This window comes from Drosophila pseudoobscura, chromosome 5 (genome assembly GCF_009870125.1).
Source record: "Drosophila pseudoobscura strain MV-25-SWS-2005 chromosome 5, UCI_Dpse_MV25, whole genome shotgun sequence".
NCBI lineage: Eukaryota > Metazoa > Arthropoda > Insecta > Diptera > Drosophilidae > Drosophila > Drosophila pseudoobscura.
The window spans coordinates 1,204,288-1,227,359 of NC_046682.1; the positions used below are offsets into that span (position 1 = coordinate 1,204,288).

The 23,072-nt window shown below is 39.4% G+C and overlaps 1 protein-coding gene and 1 long non-coding RNA gene across 5 annotated transcripts; one reads left to right on the forward strand and one right to left on the reverse strand.

Moving 5' to 3' along the window:
• On the forward strand, positions 1-962 carry LOC117184350 (uncharacterized). Its single transcript, XR_004469652.1, has 3 exons — positions 1-467; positions 544-592; positions 698-962. It is a non-coding gene; the product is annotated as an uncharacterized lncRNA (long non-coding RNA).
• Positions 963-7,943: 6,981 nt separating this feature from the next.
• lgs (BCL9 domain-containing protein legless) lies at positions 7,944-14,858 on the reverse strand. Of its 4 annotated transcripts, XM_015188794.2 has the most exons (7): positions 14,589-14,858; positions 14,162-14,352; positions 13,774-14,103; positions 13,491-13,718; positions 10,930-13,020; positions 10,026-10,222; positions 7,944-9,961 (listed from the first exon to the last, which is right to left on the reverse strand). In XM_015188794.2, the coding sequence occupies exons 1-7, from the start codon at positions 14,702-14,704 to the stop codon at positions 8,384-8,386; spliced, it is 4,731 nt and encodes a 1,576-aa protein (XP_015044280.1). In that variant the 5' UTR covers positions 14,705-14,858; the 3' UTR covers positions 7,944-8,383. The 4 variants fall into 4 exon arrangements, with proteins under 4 accessions (XP_015044280.1, XP_033237081.1, XP_001382224.1 ...); XM_033381190.1 differs by lacking the exon at positions 14,162-14,352 and having other exon boundaries at positions 8,384-9,961; XM_001382187.4 differs by having other exon boundaries at positions 8,384-9,961; positions 14,162-14,858.
• Positions 14,859-23,072: the final 8,214 nt, after the last annotated feature.

Below are 23,072 nucleotides of genomic sequence, written 5' to 3' on the forward strand. Positions count from 1 at the left end.
AAGCTAGGACGCGTGCTGGCGGCGACTACCCCGTTCTATGGGATAAGATGCATCTCTGGAGCAACCTGGCCGACAAAAAAAAGCAAGTGGACAGGATCATCGAGCAGTTACACAACATGAAATTCGATGAGCTCACATGGGACATATGTAGCTCGGTATCCGTCTGTGAACCAGCTGGAGTTGGACACAATCGCGCGAAGGGTGCTCAACGAATTGGACAATATCCAAAAATTAATTTGAATCAGACGAAGCCGCCATTTTCAGAAAGGCCTACGTAATTCTTCAGTATGTCTTACGTGACCCACCCCGCAGAGTTTGAGGCGGATCCTATTATGTTTGAGGCTCCCGAGGTGGGAGTTACGGATCTCCTAACGCCGAAGCCCAATAAGGAATTTTGTTCAAGTTGGAGAGGGTTTTGAAGAGTTGGCCAGCGGGCAGGTGGTAAGAGGAACGATGGCTTGAGAGAGGTGGGTGTGTGTGTTTGATTTTACTTGTTTTTTCAATTTAATATTTTTTTAATTTGCTTATTTTTGTATGCTACAGCTAAAATATGAACAACAGCCTTGCATCTCTGGCTATAAATTGTTCCCAAGTAAGTGAACCGTGGCTAATTTTAAAACAAACTCGATTCAGTGTGATATCACAGGAGTATGGATATTATATATTTATATTATTATATTATATTATTATTTTATAGTCTCTGAGAAGTAGCCGTCAAACAAGATGGGAAGACTGACAAGGCTATATCGACTCGGCTATCGATGCTGATCAAGGATATATATGGGGCCGGAAAGGCTTTAATGAAATGCCGAATGAAAAAATGTCTCGTCAGCATTAATTGATTCATGATTTTCATTTATTTGGAGAAAAAAAAATCTGTAACTATAATGAAAAAATTTTAATTTAACTACAAATAAAATAGAAATCAATCTGTCCGTATGACCCCATGGGACATACATATATATATAAGCGTTCTGCACCAAGTCTAAAGTTTTTTTACGCTTTAAGTTTGTTGCTCCAATTGTGAAAAATGGGTATGGTATTACTTTTCATGTAGGGGCGACCTCTTATTCTGACACAGAACTTGTTTATCTATCTAATTGATACCTTATATAGATTTATAAGTCTAAAATTAATTTTATTTTCTGCGATACTCCAACAACAATATTATCAACAATGGAAAAAAGTGGCTTGTTGCCCTGGAGAACCACAATGGCTTATTGGTATGCTTAATTTATCCAAGAGAATAAAGGACGCTCGATCGTTAAAATGAGGCGCTCGCTTCAAAATTCTAACGATCATTATGGCATAGTGTTGGCGCATTTGGTATTTATTAGGACAATATTGTTTATTGGCATACAATATACATAAATCTAAATTGCTATACATTTTGTCCAATACGTTGGACTCTAGGACTTATTTTTATTTAAGGTTATATTTTAATTTAAATACAAATTTGTTAAATCAAACCCAAAACGATTAGCTGCGAATATTTAACTCATTTTAATATGATTTCTTTTCGATTTTTCTTCAATCCGTGTGTAATCAGGACCTACAGTTTGTGGGTATAGGTAAAATTATAAACGAACTTGGTCTGTTTACACAAGTTATTATATGAGAAACTTGTCCTTATATCTTGCGTTTTTATAGTTATTTTTTTTTTATTTATCAAAAAACAAGATAGCGTTCAACAAGAACATACTGCAACTTTTACTTCGGTAAAATACTAGGCTTAGGCTTTCAAAAAAGAGCCATAAAGAACGGTAGTGTCAGTTTTATGGTATGGGTGCGAGTGCTGACTACAAGTTATACTATACAATTCTGGGATGCTTACGAAAAGCAAAAAGCGGAAGGTATTCTGCAATTTCAACAGGAGTCAGTATTCAGGTGATGGTAAAATTTTACGTGGGGAAATTGCGTATTTAAATGCAGCCCTCGGCCCTTTCATTGCTATTGTTTTGCAAGTGCCAAGCCAAGTTTATTGAATAAATTTTTCTCTTCGCGTAAAAGTACTTAAAAGTTGAAGAATTACGGGGGTGAGGACGACGGAGCAGCTAAACCAAAATGCGACACAGTCCGAATAAACCCGTTAGCAGAAAGGGGTTCACAATAAGCGTGGGGGATGGATATGGATGGGCCTCACAAAATTTAAATCCTGTTGAATGGGACAGCATGGAAGAATCGAAATATGAAATATTTGAAAGATTGATTCGTCAACACATATTTTTTGCAGAGAATGCAATTTTTGCGCCATTGTGAATTAATTTTATAAACATATTTTTCATGTTTACATAGATCTATCTATTACATAGATATGGAAGTTATTTATGTATATGAAATGGTCGGAAGTATGGCGAAAGAAACGATTAGTCCTAAGACACCCAAACTTAACAAGCGTTCTTCAATATCATTCTACAATTAAACATTATTATGTATTTTATTGTGTTATTTTTATTATTCTCTAGCCAAATTTATAAAATTTGTTTGAAGACGGGCAAACTCGAATTGAATTGTAAAACCGGCTGTGTTGGGCTGTCTATCGCACAGGTTGTCCGTATTTACAAGTATTCCGTTGGCGTTTTATAAGCAAGGGGAAAAAAAATTTAAATAAATAAGATGAAAACCAACCACCAAACGCAAGGCCAGATAGCAAGTACGATTTGAGAACCGAAAGGAGGAAAATTGAGCGACTTGGACTGCCCGGACACCCTCGCCAACCCACTACTGCCCACCCTATCTTCGCCGTCAATCTGAAACCTTCGCATCACAAAAACCCCCTCCCCACAAAATGGGCAGTCAAGGAAAGTCGGTTTCCATCGCCATACAGTCCTACGCCAGTTCTTGTAGACGTTCCTGCTGCGAGGGGGGCTGGGAGCTGGATGATGACCGTGCTGCTTCTAGGGTAAGTGCGAGCCGTGCCGTGCCGTCATCGTCATCATCAATATTTGAATTTAAAATTTCTTATTTTGCAAAACACGCGCCATATTTATTTCTTTTCTTTTGATTTTTCTCGCCTCCCCTTCTATCGTCTTTTCTGCCTCCCATTTTCTGTCGGTCCGGTCAGGCATCCAATCTCAACATACAACCACCCGGTCGGGCAGTGGCACTCTCACCACCCTTCTTCCCTTGATCCACAATGCCGTTTTGTTTTATTACGCAAGCATTTTCCTCCATTAATAGCCGCGAGGCATTAAATTTTTAAATCAGCAACTTGTGCGAGAAATGGCGTGGATGGAAAGAAATGGCAGCGGGAGTGGGAGTAGGATGGAAAACGATGGTGCAAGATGGTGATGAGGGATGGTAATGGCGTGGGTACAAACGGGATGGCGCTACAGAACGAAAGAAGTCATCGCTAATGATGTCCTGGGTACAGTCGCGCATAATTGTATACACCCGACAAAGAATGGTTGCGCATTTGTATCTGGACAAGTACAAGTACATATTTATGTACACTCCACGAAAAATGCACAAATTATTAGGTAATCGAGATACTGTTCGTTAGTGCTTAGTCATATTATACTAGTGCGTATGCGGAATATTGAAAAGGTCTGCATTAAGTGTCAGTGTGAAACGTCTGGAGCGCTCACAGGTTACAATACACACAAATAGGTACATTACTTTCATTGGGGATGGTAAATATCATCTAAGCGCTTCTTAGGATCGCCAAGATTCATATGCAAATGATCAGTTTTATATCTCGAATTCCAAGTAGACCGCACCAACCCTTGAATTTCTCCGCGTGGTGCTGTGGTAAGGAACCTATCCTGCAGCTGCGCTCACGGGACCAGAGTCATGGACCGTTACCGGACACTGGACGATCTGACCAAAGGGTAGAGGAACATCTGGAAAACTGGTTTTCTCACGCTTACCCTATCCATAGCGATCTCAGGACAAGCAGGACCCTGACAGCACGGAAATCTCACCGCGCAAGTATTCAAATTTTATTTGTTAGTGTTCGCTGGACGGCACCGTCACGTCACGTCAGCTTCATATCGTCCACAACCCGGCTAATACAGCCCAACGGACACTAGAGAACCCATAAGAGGGCTAGGGTTAGGTCAGTTGCTTCAAATTTGCATAAATGCCCGACCTTCAGCAATCTGAATTAGAACCGGTAAACTGGTCAGACCGGTTGCGTGTATCCTCTCAACCAACTCAGCATATGCATGCCCATCGAACCCATCAGTGCCCAAGGGCCTTAGCCTTAGCCCGTGCATGGTGTGGCCCAAAAACCCTTTAGCACAGTCCTTGTCGTTGCTGTTGCTGCTCCCCTCTTTCACCCCCAGTTGCTAGGCGCGCAACCTCAACACACATTCTCTCTCACATATGGCCACTCTCGGCTGGTTTTAGCACACATATTCTGTCCATGCCAGGAAAGCTCGCTTAGGCTCATTTAGAGTTTGACGCTGAGCCATAGCAGTTGATTGTTATTGCAAAAATTGATTACGGATGCACGATACACACCTATGTACATACATCTACATATGTATATTTGTTCAGCATGGAGAGCCGGCGGCATTGCGGTATTGTGGCATTTGCAAGTCTGCTAAATGACCGGAAAATCTTTTCTTACCGAGTTGTTAAAAACTTTTAATTGTTTACGATAATGTGGATAGCAATGAACTTTGAATAACATAAACATAGAATCTTAACCAGTGGAATGGCATGGCAGTATAGTGTTAAGTTAGTTAAGTGAGTAATTTTCCTGTTAATGATTTAATGATCCATTGAAATTCTGTCTCGGGCACAATCGAATAGATTCGCTAGCAACAACATGGATAATATTTTTCAATGATTTTATCCAAAGTGACCGCAATTATTATATTCTGAATTTATTGTGTTGATATGCATAGATGCAATGGTAAGCGTCCAGACATACGGCAGTCTGAAATCCAGGTTGTTAACATTTAGTTTATTCTAAATTTTTTATTTATTCACACCTAAGTTAGCTTAGAGAAATGTAGTAATCAACTGTGGTAATCCTTTACGTGCAAGTCCAAGTCGATGAAATTTTCTAAGAGAATTATTTTATGGAAATGTACAAAAACCAGTAGATAGCCAGAACAAGGAAAACTTTTCTTCCTAACTGGCCAAACGAAAAAGTCTCAGGGCTTTTTCATATTTTCATTTTTTCTCTACACCATTTTGTACTCGAGAGAGGAGAGTTGTCCCATTTGTCGATTGTCTACTTTTCTTTATTTCTTTTTTTTTACGTTGCCAAACTTACGCAAGCTGAGGGTGGATTTTATTGTATCGGCCGAGAGCTTGGCCAACCATTTTGTTTTCTTTCACTTGCAGAACCCACCCCACCCTCACCAATACAATCAGATGAGGTAACTAGAGGAATTCCGATTGCGTTATACGCTACTCAAAGAGCAAAGGGCAGACTCGTACTAACATTGTGTAAATGAAAGTCCTTTCCGTCCCCATAAAGTATATATAGCCTTGATCTGATATATATCAAACTCTCATAGTAGGTCAGTTTTCATTTCCGTCGTTTCTCAAAGATAGCGTTATACGCTACTCAAAGAGCAAAGGGCAGACTCGTACTAACATTGTGTAAATGAATGTCCTTTCCGTCCCCATAAAGTATATATATCCTTGATCTGATATATATATATCTCATAGTAGGTCAGTTTTTATTTCCGTCGTTTCTCAAAGACATTACTCCTCCCTCTACCCCTATATACTGCTAGCTTTCTCATAGTGATAATCAATACCTTCCTCCGCTTCCTGACATTAAATTCCATATCACCGCGTATTTAAATGTCGTGTCAAAAGGTCCCACTAAGCTGCTACTGGTCCATTCTCCGCTCAAACTCGTCAAAAACAGGAACAAAAACCCAAGGAAATTACGATATTCTTTTTTATACATTTACATTGCTGTGGTAAAATAAGAAGGCGTAGCAAGTGAAATGCAAAGTGAATACACTCAAGGGACCGACGATTATACGATTTTATTTTATGGTTGCCATGTTTGTAATAGGTTTGAGAATAAAACTAATTAATTTTTTAATCAAAACAAAAAATTTAATTCAATAACAAGATTTTTTCATAAAAAGGCGGGTACATACATATGTATGTACATATAATGCATATTCAAAGGCATAATATAACAAGATGAATTTCTGTATGCGGTTTTTCCTTTTATTCTGAATTTAAATAATCAGTAATTTTTGATTGTTTATCAGTAGTTTTTGACATGTAGAAACAGTCGCGCACAGTATTATTTAAACGAGACATGCTGTGCCTTAAGCTCTCGTCATTAAAATTTGAATGGACAAATCTATTCCGAATTTCCGCAGCCTTAATGCCTCAATAACGCTAAGTGCTGACACATTTCCATTTTGATCTTCAACGTTATCGTCGCTGTCCTGTCCGTCATCTAATATATTTTTAACAATGTTGTCTTCGGAAGGTTCCTCACAAATCGCCACACCATTGTCAATAAGAACATATTCATCCAGTTCTTCTTTTGAAATCGGTGCTGATCACTGATAAATACATACATTTCTAAATGCGTCTTTTTTTTGCATTATTGCGCTGTTGTTTTTTCGGCTTGTCGCAATAGCCGTTATATATAGTCGTTATAACCGGATTCTATAACCGCTCTCCCAAGCGATAGCATCTGAATATTATATAATACATATTACATACATACATACATACATACATATTATATAATTTTAAATATGCAATAAATGTGGGTATAGAATATTTTTTGTTTTTCTATTCTGCAATGTCAGAAATCGCTATCCGGTTCCCGCCGTATTCTGTTGATCGTCTCCCATTTCGCATCTGCATGATTAGTCCACTCTTCCCTGCCCAGCCCACTTTTCCTGAGTCATAATCGAAAGTCGAAAATCGAAAATCATACTTGTTAAGTATGATTAAGTCAAAATCGGTCAACTTTTATGGCAGAACTTTTCATTGGACTATCATCAGATGTACCCCTAGATCTCAAAGATCTCTAATTTCCCATAATAGTCAAGTCAAGTCATAGAGTCAAACCTTCGCAAGAAAACATCTCATATTGGTATGAAAAATGCGAATGCTGCTGCTGTAAATGTTATGCCATATGCATGATATGCCATAGTTTTTAAGAGCCACTTCGAAACACTCCAACTATAAAAAATGTATCTCTCACATTGTGAGATTAATATACAATATTACATAACTCTCTATTTTTATACTCAATCCGGAAACACAACACAACACAACACAATAAGACACATTTTAAAATAAAATTTAAGAAAACAACTTTTATAATAAAACTAAAATTTTAAGTGTATACTTAAGAAAAGTATAAAGTTACATTATGTAGTACATGATTATACTCCGTTAAAAAATAAATAAATAAATTCTAAATTTAAGTTTTTTCATGTTCTTTAAAAAACAACGAACGCAGCCAAGAATATTGAAATATTAAATAGATATGTACATATATAAAATTGAACATTTGTTTGTTAAAGGGTGGCGAAGAGTATGTATCTTTACAAACAAACAAAGCAGAAGGATTTTCTACAGAATCGTCGACATTCTTTCGTCGTCTATAAAAACAAAAAGATATCAAGAATAATGTTGGACGGGACTATTTGAAATGTTATGCAATTTTGAATGCTACATAGGAAGATCAAGTCTATTTCAAATTGGAGCCGGACTCCGAAAATCAAAAAAAAAGGTTTTGCAAAAGCTGTTGTTAACGAGAAATCGATCTTCAGCTCCGCAGATAGCTTTCGTTCTAGTTTATGTTTATTCCTTTAATCGTGTTTGATTTAACCCGATAAGAGGTATAAGATATTAATTTGATTTTGATGGTAATTCTCACGTTCACCCAGCATTGAAATAAACAGAATATTTGTTAGAAACATGTTTCCATTTCCATTCTACTGCAATGGCAATTTTCAAAATAAAATTTATCATGACACAGATTGTTGGACAAGTTTAGTTGCGTTAATTATCTTTTTAATGGAAGAATTTACAGTCATCTTAAAATTTGATATAATAGAGTTGAGAGTAATTTGTTTATATTAGATTTTTACATAGATTTTCTTAATTGCATTTAACACAGAGAGCAGCTTTCAAATAAAAATACAAAGACAGCTGCATTTGAATAACTGATAGATCGATAGCCAATCATTGGCTCGCAAGTCGATTCTTACATAGTCCGTAAAATACATGCACAATATACGGATGGGATACATCTCTGTTTGGTATTCAGAATGTTTCTTTCAATTGTTGCTCCCCATCTAAAACATCTACGATAATAAGCTTAACGAAAACCTTATTTAGAGATGGATGCTTGATAATGGAGACTAGTATCTGAATCATGGCAAGGACTGCAGTTGCGTAGTAGTTGTAGGTAAACAGGCTCTGAAAACTCTTATTTATTCACAAAAAATGCCGGATTGGGTGACAAGTTAGGTGGCATCGCTATCATGTTGCCTTGCTGCTGCTGCATCTGCTGTTGTTGCTGACTCCTTGTGTTGGTTGCGTAAAGCTGTTGCTGGAAGCTGTGATATTGCTGTGCATACTTTAGATCGTTTGAAGAGGGACCAACAAAATTAACGCCAGTCGCGCCATTGGATGTGCTATTACTGGCACCTGACATTATGTTATTGTTGCTGGGCCCGATTATAGACTGGCCCTGACCCTGTGCCTGTATTTGAGCTTGTACCGGTGTAGAGCCAACACCGACACCTACACCCGTTGGATTTTGGCACATCCCACTAGTCATCGACTTCAGGTGCAGAGGTTTTGTCTGATTGGATTGTTGTGATGATGAAAACATACCGGGACCGGGTCCAGAACTATTACATGGTGCGTTATTAAAAATAGCAGTGGGGTCGCCTCCGCAATCAAGCTGCCCATCTGCTGTGTGTGTGAACTGAATCTGCTGTCTATTAATTAAGTTGCCGACGGGGGCTTGTAAACGGGGGCCCATTCCGTGTTGGCGCATTCCATGTGGGCGCATGCCGCGTATCATCGACTGTTGCCCAATTCCCATTCCCATATCATGACCTGCCAGCGTTGCATCTTCCTCCATGACGCTTAATTGATTGCAATTTTGGAAAAAGCCCATGCCGTTTCCAGGATTACCTGGATTGTTTGCCATCTTGTTTTGCTGCTGCTGCTGCTCGGTGGAGGTGTTCATAAGCATGGGTCCTGCTCCTGGTCCAACAATCATTCCACCATCACTTCCCAGTGGAGGACAGATTGATGGTGGAACATTACCACCTGCAGCCATTTGCGGGTTTGCGTATCTCTGCAAGAACTCCAGGCTAGGTGGCATTCGAACATTACCTACTCCATTATTATTGTTATTGTTTGCGTTCTGTGGTCTGACTGGCATGTACTGTATGGTATTTGGTGTACTAGCCTTTACCTGTATATTTGGATTAAAGTTTGATCCAAAATTGACTGGCATTCGACCCATTAAGCGCGCACCAGGTGGTAGAATGCCATGGAAATTCGGAGCATTACCTTGTGACGGGACTGGTCCAGTGGCAGGGCCAGGCCCTAAACCCTCCCGGATAACACCATTGGGAGAATTCGGGTTAAATCCAGGAGGGGCACCTGGAATGCACATTTTCGGATTCAGCATACGTTGACCCATCGGATTCATCAAGGGATTCATGGGATGACAACTGTTTTGAGCATTCATGGCATCCATGCCAGTTGAATCTATGCCGGACATCATACTATGATCAATATTTATATCAACCGGTCCTGGTCCTGGTCCGGCTCCGCCCATCATATTCATCCCACCAGCACCGGCAGGACTTCCCATGCTAGAAACACAGCTAGTAAGCTGCTGGGACATCTGTGCTAATGACGATATTGGATCAAAGTTCTGAGCCATTTTATTTGGTGGCGGGCGATTACCACTGTTCGGATTCAGTGGAATATTATCAGAACGCCGATTAAATTGCACCTGACCACCAGGCGCAGAATTTTGTCGCTAAAATAAAATAAAAAAAAGTATTTCAAAATTGAATGCAAAAATTAAACAAATCGGAAATTACCTCCATGGCAATATTTGAAGAGGATACTTTGTAGGCATTCAATGCTGTATTTGTATTGCTTTGCATATGTGGATGTGGATTAAAATTCACGCCAGGACTAGAAGCTGCAAATCGGGTTTCAATACTTGCATCTATAAGACAATTTCCTGGAGAACGTGGACGATGTGGGCTAGGTCGTCTATTTTTCATATTATCTCCTGGAAATATATTGTTGGAAACAGCTTGTGTAAAAAAGAGTAACAAAAGTGGGAAGCAAAAGATAGATAGTCACAACTGATAATTATATGGTAGCTAAAACTAAAAACTAAACCAAATCTAACAAAAAGGGTTTCCATTCAATCTAACAATATTAAAATAAAATTTGACACGATTTTGTGCTTAAAGCGACCAATAAAAGCGTTTCTCATTATAATGTGGAAAAAAAAGGTTTCCATTCAATCTAACATTATTTTTATAAAATTTGACACGATTTTGTGCTTAAAGCGACCAGTAAAAGCGTTTCTCATTTAGAACTTTGTAGGTTAAGTAGAATTTTCTATAAAACGCTGTGTACAACTGTACCCAACATCAAGTCTCTAATTTAATTTTTTGAATTTGGCTGTCTGGTCCAATGTGCATTGGTTCGAACCGGTGGATTCCGACAAATGATCTGCCTATTTATTAAAGAATTATTAATGGCTTGTGTTGCTGATCAAGAATATGGCCTTAAGGGGTCGCTAGTTTCAGTAAAATTTGCAATTGAATTTTGAATATAAGAAAAAATACATAAAGAAAAATACTGGTATACAGTTACATGAACCAATGCACGGAAGGAATTCGGAAAGTATTCGGCAAATAACGAATATCGTATACATTTATGGAAACCTAAACCTAAACCTTACTCTAGTCAAATATGTTTCATTACCAGAATTAGAATTTGATTGGTTAAACGAGTCCAATTCCTTCGGGGAAAGATGAGATAGTGGCGTGCTCGGATTACTGTTTAGATGATTTAGCACTCCTGATGTGCCGCTACTTCGATTTCGATTGGGATTCGAGTTTTGATTTGATGGCGAGGCCGCGTCCGCCTGAAAGCAGTTCTTCGACCCTGAGTGCACCGCCATTGTGTTTGCTTGCGACGTGGCTACCGCCGCAGCTGCCACCGCTGCTGCTGTTGTGGTCGACACCGGCACTGACCCCGGACCCTCCATGATGGGTGAATTGGCCGGTAAACCCATAGCAGCACCAGTAGTTCGTGGAGAAGGCAGGGATAAGTTGTTTGGACTCGATGGATTTGGAGATTGAGTGGCAATCGGAACCGAAGCCGATCTCTGAGTAGAATGATATGGCGGCGGAGGTCCTTGGAGGGAGTTTCGCACCTGATTGCTGCCGGTAGACTGCTGATGTGTTTGTGCTATTAGAGGCCCTGAAGGTCCTGTCCCTGGTCTGGCTTTACCCCCTTTCAAGCGCTCTTCGAAAAATTGCTGTTGTATTTTGGACCACTCCATTTGGGCCATTCCCGCTTGGGGCGCCTGAGATAACCCATCCTGCAGTTGATTTGGCATTCCTTTAGACATATCTGGCCCAGTTCCTATGATGCCTATGCCGCAGTTCGTGTTTCCAAACGAACCCAGCAAATCTGATGAATTACCTATCAAATTGCCATTTGGGGCTCCAGAGTTTGGGCCTTGCATGTTAACGTTTATCGATCCTGCTCCAGTTACAGGTGTCACTCCCGGTGCTGGCCCGCACTGCAGGCTATTTTTTTGACCGCTATTGCACATCGCAGTTCCCATGTCGGTCATAACATCTCCAGGGAGCAGTACTTCTTCGGATAGTCCAGGGCCTGTTATGTGTTCAGGCTTCATGTTTCCTGGCAAGTGCATATGACGCATTTGCGGATTTACAATAGTGGCACCGGCACCCGCACTGCCTCCACCAGCCATGCTCATCATCATGTCGGTTGGCAACTTAGACAGCTGATTGCCCATTATTTGATTTGCTCCACTACCAGTATCGTTCTCCGGAAAGAGAAATTGATTCATTTTCTTGATCTTGGCAAGCTGCTCTTCCCGATGCTGCCGTTGCTGGGGGGTGAGGTTCTCGTCTGGCACTTTAACCCCTTGCAGCGATATGATGTTGTTCTCGTGGCTGAGGTTCAAATCGTTGGACTTGCCCTGCCCTAAGTCAACGCCCGCAGCTTCCAAGAGCTTTATTGCTTGCGACTCATTAGGTCCGTTGCAGCTTTCGTTGTTATTTCGAGAGTTGGGTCCAGAGCCGCTTCCGGTGCCACCCGCTCCCGCTCCTGACTCCCAGCACATTAGATCGTTCTCATTGAGGGTATCGGTTTGATCAGCATAATTGCTACTAGGAGCATTCATAGCATTACGTTTGCTGTTATCAGATTGATTGAACTGCGCCTGTGACTTTTGGAGACTGCCTGACGACTTCGATTGTGGCGTTGGCTGCTGGGATAACTTTGATACAAGATTGGGACCTGTTGTAGCGATTCCGGGTACAATACCCATCCAGGGTATACCTAACGAGCTTTGCCGTTGCAATTTGTTCATTTTCATCGGATTTTTCATGAAAAAGTCCTCCAGAAAACTTTTGGTCGCTGGCTGTGTGCAGTGGTATGCAATTATAGTTTGGAATTGCCCGCTTAAAACTGATTCAGCTCCTTTGTTTGCAAGCTGGGTGGAAAATACAAAAATGTGATTCTGTTGTTGCATGTAATCCAAGCAATTTCCCACTCCCACGCCGATAGATGTACCTCCATTGCCTGCCATTAAATTTCCCACTCCAACTACACATCCTGCTCCTCCTGGAGTGGCATGTGGAGCGTTCATGTTTAAAGCCACTCCGCTAGATCCGGGCGTACTGTTTGAAGTTTCGCTCATTAAATCAGAGCTTAAATGATTGCAGACAATGCCTCCCATTCCTCCCATTTCGTCAGTGTTCAACGCCGTGGTCGTTTTTTCGGAGCTACTGCTTCCGACATTGAGTTCCATTTTAACTAAATTAGGAGAGAGAAATAATTGTTTAACAATATGTAAGTTTACAAGGTATACAATATAAAAATCTATAAGGCTTGAAACTATTTATAGATATTATTCCAGATCGGCATGGGAACTCTTTGACAAATTTTTCCGATGGTCTTATGCATCTTCCGATCTTACGGTTCAGACTTAAAACTGCTTGTATCAAAGAGAATGGTTTCAGCCAGATAGCTTTAACAGACAGAAAGCACTGACAAATAATTTAGATCGTCGAGCAAGAGGGGAATCATTTTAATTCTGGCAAACATTTAAAATAAACTTTCTGGTCTGGTACAAGCCACGAACTAAAATATACGAGACCTAGTTAGTGATATAAAGGTTTATGAGGCCAAACGTTGTGTATAAGGTTAATTTTAGTTGACGTCACAGAAACTGACTTTCGAAGCGGGTTCTTATGACACCATTCAAATTTTTTTTCTGAACGTACCAGTCGTTACCACACTCTCCTGTGTGTTCCCGGATCGGCCTCCAATTGAACCAAACCCGACAGGTGACATATTTGGTGAGTGATTCTCTTCTTTCTTTACATTCACCAAGCTAGTTAAAACGTCGGCGGGTTCCTCTTTGATCGCAACGGTAGCATTCAATCCCGATCCCGGTCCCGATCCTGAGCCAGCTCCAGAACCTAAGCCCTTAGCTTTATTGGAAGCTTTTTCTGTTGGAACCGTAAAAAATAATTGAAAAATAAATACATAAATAAATAAAATTACCCGCATCTTCATCCTTGACAATCATCTTTTTTTTCTTCGAATGCTCTTCCTGCGACTGGCCAAGATCGCTATCACCCATTTGTGCAAGGGCAGCCACCGCAGATACATTGCTGCTATTGGAGTGCTCACTGGTATTGTTTGGAGATGCGATCAGACACGAGTTGATGCTGCTGGAACCTACAGAAGACGATGGTTGTCCATCGGCTGTGCCTGTTCCAGAGCTACCGTTACCAACTCCACTCGCACTTCCACTTGCGGCGATGACATCTTTCCCATTCTTTGGTACTCCGTTTTTCTCACTCGCATCGTCTGACATTGCTTTCGTTTGGTCTGTAACGATTACCAAATATATTAGGGGCAAGAACCATAATGTACGCTGGACCCTTACCAGGGGATACTGTGGAAAAAGGATCACTTTTGGGAGATCCAATCCCGATCCCAATCCCAACCGACGAAGCACTTGTTGAAGTATCAACGTTTGCTTGTGTCTGTGCTTGAGCAGGGCTAACTGGCATTGTTGTTGACAGCATTCTACATAAGTCTACATAAGTCTTAAGATGTACATATAACTTTTGATTTCTTGCAATTCAGAAAAGAAAAGAAACGGAAACCAGTAAAGGGTATGTCACTTTACGCACACTGGCACATTTTCGCATTACCATACACTTGAATACAGTCACATATTTTAAGCAAAGACTAATTTGTGACTACTAATTGTTATTATATTTTTAAATATAGTTTTTCGCCACTTAACAATCTATTTATTTATAAATTGGTTCAATATAAGGATCATCATGATGTAAATATGTACATACATTTCACGATTTTCGGTATACAACACTAATACACTTGTACAAAGATTCACAAGAGCCAGAAAGAGAAAATGTATAATTTTTGTTTCAACGTATGAATTCGACCAAAACCACACCATTCACATAGAGACACAGGCATATATTTGCAGACCCTTTTACGCGTTATTGCTTAGTTATCCGAATTCTTAGTAAATATCCAAAATAAATGTGCATTATTATTGTTTCTTGCCCACCTTCCAGTGTGACCGCGGAGTTATCGATAAAATATACCGTCCGACCCTCAGAAATATACCGAAACACACCGCCTCATTTTCAAAATATACCGTAAATATACTGACGAATTCAACTTATATTTTACATATTCCTGGTTTTTGATATTCCGTTGAATATTACTAGCTATATAGAACATTTAGCCATACCATCATAAATTCATACGATTTATGAATCAATTTTCTACTTAACTGGCTTACTCTAAATACTTGCTTCTATTGGATCTAGTCTAAAAAAAGGTTTTAGCGGAATAGTTCATACAAAGTAGGATTTAGCGAAATAGGTCACACAAAAAAAACGAAAGAGGATAGTCGTTCATATTGTTCAATTTTTATATTCCGTTGAATAATTCTGGCTAACTTAAACTCTTAGTTCTGCCCACATAATTTTGAGCCATTGATGAATACATTTTCTACAAAATCTGTTAGATTTTACTCCATGCTTTTATTGTATTTTGACTAAAACAAAGTTTCAACGAAACAGCACAACAACAACAAAAAAAATTGTCGCAGTGTTGTGACGTCAATGCTGTTGGTATTTGCAGACTCATTTCTTGTCAAACAGAGTATGTGTATTTGTATACCCTATTTCGTTAATATTATATAAAAATACTGGTTTTCCAAGCTGCTTTCAAACGTAATTAATAAAGTCCTTGTCCTAGATTGCAAGGCCTATTTTTAAGGCCTATTCATGCATTCGATTAGTTTCTTGTATATAAATCCTGAACCCTGTACCTTCTCTGTAAGAAGAATACTAATTGCAAAATATCGTTTAAAACAGAGACTGATTAATTTCTGCATTAATTAGAGCCTGGATGACAAACATATTCTCAGTTCTATAACATTCAGTTCCCCCAGGGTATGTGAACATGTGAACATGGAGTGGGACTCATTTGTCGTGAACCGGGTATTGCCAAACTTATCTTCCGTCGAATATTTCAAGCTATATAGATCTCTCAGCTTTGCTTACTTTATTTTCTCCCTTTAAAGAATACATTTTGTACAAAATTAACCAATTTTAAGTACTTTCATGTATTGTATTTTGACTAAAACACGGTTTACAAGGTAATGTTGCCCGCAACAGACAAGAAACAATAGGCTAAAACAGAGACTTAATTGTTTTTGCCTGGGATGACAAACATTTCCTCAACTCTATAATATCCTTTCCTAGGCTATGCATTGTTGCTTGCATGTTGCCGCAACATGGAACGCGATTTTTGCTTTCGGCCAATGAAAATTCATTTTTGACGATTTTCATCGCGTCGTTCCGTTTTAACCGGTTCGTAGTGTGGCGGTATATTTAAAAAAAACCATGTTTATATGGATATATTTACGTTGTGATATGGAATTAGTCTCATTGTAGTCAACCGGGGAATTACCGATTCAAAAAATACGATGAATTCCTCAATTTTGATATTCCGTCGAATATTCCCAGCTATATAAAACATTTAGCCATGCCCACATAATTTTATACGATTGATGAATCACTTTGCTACTTGATTGGCTTAATTTAAAAAATTTCTTTTATTGGATTTCTATATAACGTTGAAAATGAAATTTATAGATTGATGAAATTGACAAAATATACCATTATATACCGATCTACCGTAAATATACCGTCGGGTCAATTTTGACCTCACAAATTACCGAAGCGTATTAAAAATACCGTAAGCGGTATAAAATATACCGTCCGATCCTCGGAAATATACCGTCTCACTTTAAAAATATACCGTAAATTTACTGACGATTTCAAGTTATATTTTACATATTCCTCGTTTTTTATATTCCGTCGAATATTACTAGCTAAATACATATGTACATCATTTTATCCGATTAATGACTCAATTTTCTGCTTGACTGGCTTGTTTTAAATACTTGACTTGTTTGATTGTTTTTGCCTCAAATTTTGATTTGAATACTGATTGTAAATTCTTCTTGTAGAACCATGTCATCTTTCCTCTGAACTTACAAAAAAACGATATCTTTCACCTGAACCGCGCTAAAATGATTCAATTTTCATTATTTTACTCCCATATTCCTCGATCCTAATATTCCGTTGAATATTACTAGTTATATAGAACCCTCAGCCAAGTCCTCATAATTTTATCCAATTAATGAACTTAATTTCTACTTGACTGGTTTATTTTAAGACTGGCTGTTATTGGATTTTGTCTAAAAAAAGGTTTTAGAGAATAATGGTGGCAAACAAAAACCCTCAGCTCTGCCCACATATGTATATACATAGTTTTATCTTATTTATGAATAAACTTTCTACAGGATTAAACAAGGTTTAAACAAAAAAGGTTCAACAAAAAAATGTTTTCACGTCAATGGTATTTGAAGACTTGTTGCTTATCAACAATTTTTATACTCTATTTCCTTTTTATTTCCTATTTCCTGTTAAAATTTTGTTTTCCAAGCTTCTTTAAAAAGTAACTAATAATGAATTTTTCTCAGATGGAAATGTTTTTGACATATTTATGCATATGCCTCTTTTTCGTACATATAAATATATATATATCCCAATACCTATTCTTGGCCTCTCTAAGAAGTCAACTAAGTGCAAAATTTCGTTGAAATACCTTTACAACTGAGACTGACTAGTTTCACAAACATTTCAGCAATCCTACAATGTCATTTTCCCTAGGGCATGGAATGAAGAATGTTACACTGTCCGTTACGTTTTCTCGGCACATCCAAATTAGTTAATCAATGAATTTTTGACGATTTTCATTGGCCGAAAGCAAAAATCGCGTCGTTCCCGTTTTAACCGGTTCGTAATGTGGCGGTATATTTAAACCTAACACATGAAAAACTAAGTTTATATGGATATTTTATATGTGCTGTACATATATCAAATACATTTTAAAGCTAACTTATCAGTACCAATTTTAATACTAGTCCCTGGGCTGGGCTCCGTTAAAGTGACCAACATGGCTACTACCCTGCTGAAATGAAAATCAAAATCAAAATATGGCTCACTGCCCATCCAAGTCCACATGTTGACGTCCACGTCCTCTCGCTGGGGGTGCCCCAGCAGCTGGTCCTGCTGATTCTCCATCCTTAGCGAATGTCCGAATGCCGCCAGCTTTTGGATATTAAAATGGCTCAGTCTAAATAGTTTACCATCCAAGGGACCATTTTTGCCGAACCTTCTGAATCTGACTCTTTGAGTACATAATTTAAAAGTATGGAATGAGACTCATTGTGTCAACGGATTCAAAGAGAGCCTGACGAGTGGTGCGCGCCAAATATAAATTGTTTGAAATTAAATTCTATTATACTCTATAGAATGAACCTCAACTGCAAATTTTACAAATGGACAGGGAAGGAAGAAAAAGCTTTTGAATATAACATGTGAATTGAAGAAATAAAGAATGTTCCCAACTTTTTTGCGATTCGATATCATTTTTTTAGCTCTTTGTTAAGTACAAAAGATGGGCCCCTCATCCAGTTTTCATAATGATAGCAATAAACATGTTGTCGCGAACGTACGCGAAATAGAAGTCACTTTGGCTTAATATAGTCTTATGTAGGTTTCTATCGATTATATACACAATAATTTATATCTATTGGTGGTTTTATACCCGATACTCAAGATGAGTATAGGGGTATATTAGATTTGTGATTATTCTTGATTAGCATCAATAGCCGAGTCGATTGAGCACTGTCTGTCTGTCCGTCCCTATAAGAGCCTAGTGCTCAAAGACGTCATCCCGCCCACTTCCGCCCCAAACAAAGGGCAAAAGAGGGTCGACTATTGCAAAATGTGAGTTCCTAGATCTCAGAGACAATAAAAGCTAGAGTAACAAAATTTGGTATCCATATTCCTTCTAGACCTCACTATAACACGTGTATTTCAAAATTTCGCCGAACCCCCTTTCGCCCCCACAAAAGACGAAAATCTGTGGCATCCACAATATGGAAGATACGAGACAACTAATAACGCAAAATCATAGAGAATGACCATATATATCAGATTGCCGATAGATCTGGATCAGATCGGATTATTAGTAAAACCGAAAGGAACAAATCAATTTGCAGTGGCAGTGATTTTTTGTCTCTCTCGTACGCACTCTTTGTCGTTCTATGTTAGCGCCGTCTGGCGGAGGAGAGCCATACTGACTAACTATAGGGTACAAGTGTAGAAATACGCTCGCAGTAGCAGCTCACAACGTTCCCCCTCGTAGTTTGAAATGATGTCTTTGAATACTTTGTTGATGAGCTCGTCTTTTGTTATGACAAAGTTACAGAAATTCTGAGGAAATTAAATCAATCCGTTTGAATCTTCGACATGTACTCGATCATTACCGATGGTCAGGAATTCCTCTGTATCATTTTGCAGTGCAACTCTCATGTTTGTTGTCAGCTGAAGTTTATTCACATAGCGCCATAGACTTGATGATTATAGGCATGCGTTTATTTCACCGGTAGGCGTTGGCCTTGAAATTACTGGCAGTGTTTAGCGGAAATCGCCAATGTTCGATGAAGTGCTTCTAAAGCACGTTTATGCGCCATTGTGCATTCGTCCCAGATGATGATTTTCGATGCTCCTAAAACTTTGGCCATTGCGTAAATTTTTGCAATATTACATATATGTAAGTTCTTCAATATTTTTAAGATTTAAAGGCAACTTTGTTATGATCCGCCTCTTTGCCACCCTGGCATATCGTTCCGAGCTAGCTCACGGGGAAGTCAGGGGTGTTTCCGACCCGATAAGCCAGGGGACGGATTGAACAAAACAAAAACAAAAAAACATACAAAAAAACAAATCTAATTTATAGGACAGACTTGGGGACACAAACGTGTCTCCAGTCGGTGCTCCGCTGACGGTTCCTTGGTGTCCGTCTGTCCATGCCCTTCAGCGCCTAGTGCTCAAAAACTATAAGAGCTAGAGCAACGATGTTTTGGATCCAGACTTCTGTGATATGTCACTGCTACAAGTATATTTCAAAACTTCGCCCCGCCCACTTCCGCCCCCACAAAGGACGAAAATCTGTGGCATCCACAATTTTAAAGATACGAGAAAACCAAAAATGCAGAATCGTAGAGGATGACTATATGTTCTAGAGTGTAGAATCTGAACAAGATCGTATAATTATTATAGCCAGAATCAAGAAAACAATTTCGTTCTTTCACGCTCTGTCTCTCTCTAACACACAGGTTTCATGGTCGATTTTGCCAATTGCAACATATGAGTTCAAGGATCTCAGAACCTATAAGAGCCAGAGCAACCAAATTTTGGTACCCACACTCCTGTGATATCGGACCTTGACCGTTTCGTGTCTAAATTTCGCCCATCCCCTTCCGCCCACACAAAAGACGAAAATCTGTTGCATCCACAATATTGCAGATTCGAGAAAACTAAAAACGCAGAATCATAGATAACGACCATATCTAGATCAGGATCAGATCAGATAATTTTTATAGCCAAAAGCAACAAATCAATTTGCACTGGCTACGCAGCGCCCGACGTCACGCTCAGACTGATTTTCTGTCTCTCTCGCACGCACTCTTTGTCGTGTCGTTTAATATTAGCGGCGTCTGCCGGAGGAGAGCCATACTGACTTAGTATCGGGTATAACTGTAGAGTTGCGGTGTCCGCAGCAACTATACGTATACGTTTTATAGTGAGATCTAACAGAAGTGCGGATACCAAATTTGGTTACTCTAGCCTTAATAGTCTCTGAGATTTGTGGTTGCCCCAGATTTTCGTCCTTTGCGGGGGCGGAAGGGGGTGTGGCGAAATTTGGACACGAAACGGTCAAGGTCCGATATCACAGGAGTGTGGATACCAAATTTGGTTGCTCTAGCTCTTATGGGTTCTGAGATCCTTGAACTCATATTTTGCAATTGGCAAAACCGACCATGAAACCTGTGTGTTAGAGTGAGACAGAGCGAGAAAGAGTGAAATTGTTTTCGTGATTCTGGCTGTAATAATTATACGATCTGGTTCAGATTTTGCACTCTAGAAGATATAGTCATCTTCTACGATTCTGCGATTCTACGATTAGTTTTCTCGTATCGTCGAAATTGTGGATGCCACAGATTTTCGCCCTTTGTGGGGGCGGAAGTGGGCGGGGCAAAGTGTTGAAATATTTTTGGAGCATCCAAAACATCGTTGCTCTAGCTCTTATAGTCTTTGAGCATTAGGCGCTGAAGGGGACGGACAGACGGACAGACGGACGGACGGACAGACGGACAGACGGACGGACGGACAGACAGACATGGCTCAATCGACTCAGCTATTGATGCTGATCAAGAATATATATACTTTATAGGGTCGGAAAGGATTCCTTCTGGACGTTACACACATCCACTTTTACCACAAATCTAATATACCCCAATACTCATTTTGAGTATCGGGTATAATAATTTTTGCGTTTCCACTGTTCGTCAACCCGCAAAGTTGAGGATATAAAAGCAGAGAGTATTTATGTTATGCAGAGAGACTTTTAAATTTAAAATTGTGTTGTTTCAACCAGCCCCTAACCAAGACACTGCCCTCCACCTAAGCTTGTTCGTCACGAATAAGTTCTTAGTAAGTCTTAGTAAGGTGCCAGTCTCTCGAGATGTATCACTCTTTTGAACGCGATACACCTCATCATTGAGTCGCTTTATGATTGCTGCCAATTTTTGTTGCAGCTTCGGGGATAATTCTTTCTTTGTGGATTATAAAACAGCACCAGATCGCCATTGTGAAACCAATTAGTGTTCGATCACAGCACAACGGTCACTTCGATAGTTCCAATCGGTTACTGATTCCTGGCAATCAATTCAATAGAATCGTTTTATAATCTTCTCTATTGTTCTGTTGATGCTCAAGTGTCCGACACTACATCCAATGTCCATTGTGGTCCTCTGCTTCGTTTCTTTGGTAATACCAATAAATCGTTTATGGTTTTCCCATCATCACTCTCATATGCTCGATATAGAAATCCGTTTTTGAGGTGTAAGCTTTGCCACAGCTACCAGTATGCCTTTGCGATAGGATTTTTATTAGTCATCTCCTCCCGAAATGTCTTTCCATTATGTTTTTGGCCCTCTACAAGTATTGCGAGGTTCTCACCATCTTCTTGATCTTTACAGATTATATAACCTGTCGCTGTCCCTGAACTCTTGAATCCAGCTAAGTGCTGCGTGATCAGTTCGCAGATGAAATTCCTAATAGATTAATTGCCACGAATGCTAATAGTTCTCTTCTCGTGAGTAGTTTCTTTCTGGTTTCGACCAAACTGGACCTGCGATAATAGGTGCAGAGTCCTAAAAAACTTCTAAGCTCTTGTAAGGTCAGCTTTGACTCCTTCAGTGTGTACTTCTTCTGTAGTTACTTAATGACCCAAATATTTAACTTCAGTTTGGAAAAATTAGCATTTCTTTGGATTTATTTGTAGTCCAGCTTTCTCGATACCGCAAAATTTTGTACTGCCATCTTTGTTTTTTACAAGCACTACTGGAGAACTCCATGGGCTAATGGAGTTCTATGGTTCTATTATTCCATTACGTTCCAATTTTGTTATTAACTATCTTGCTTCTTCCATCTTGGCCAGTGGAACCCTACGTGGTAGCTGTCGAATTGTTCCTGTACTTCCTGTGTCAATTTTATGTAGTCCAAAGTAGTCCTTCCTGCTACCCTATTAAATGAAAAAATGTTCCAAAATGTTTCCAACAAGGAAGAAGCTTTTATCTTTTGAGGTTTTGATAGTAGTTAACCCAATTTTTTTAGATACCTTTTTACGGGCTCGACTACCAATAACTTCTCATCTCCATCCCTCTGACATAACTTAATCCACACTACAGTTTCCATTTTGGGCAGCACTACGACTTTGTGCGATGCATAAATATTCGTCACGTAGCCGTCGTCTCTACTTCCACTTATAGGCAATTCTACATTTCCATATGTAGGAATCGGGATAGAGTCCACGGTGCAGAGAGAGACTCGAAGTGGCCGCCATGTTCAGTACCCTTTTTGAGCAGCAGAGAGAGAGAGACATCACGACAGCAGGAAGTTTCTAGGGTTAAGTGGAGAGATCAAGAGAGCGGGAGTCAGCGAGAGCGAGAGTCAGTCGGTGCCAGAGTTTCGCGAGCTTCATCCACATATCCCAAAGCTATACACACATACAAATACATTGTTAATCATAATCTTAATCCATTTAAATACTTAATGAATGTTCACATCTACAACATAATAAACCGTCGTCTCGGGATTCAATCCATA

Coding starts and splice junctions, on each gene's coding strand:
- lgs (XM_015188794.2), bottom strand. CDS start 14,704: ATGGTGTGGTTTTGGTCGAATTCATACGTTGAAACAAAAATTATACAT. Junction 14,104..14,161: donor TTTTTCCACAGTATCCCCTG/GTAAGGGTCCAG, acceptor TAATCGTTACAG/ACCAAACGAAAGCAATGTCA. Junction 13,719..13,773: donor TGTCAAGGATGAAGATGCGG/GTAATTTTATTT, acceptor CGGTTCCAACAG/AAAAAGCTTCCAATAAAGCT.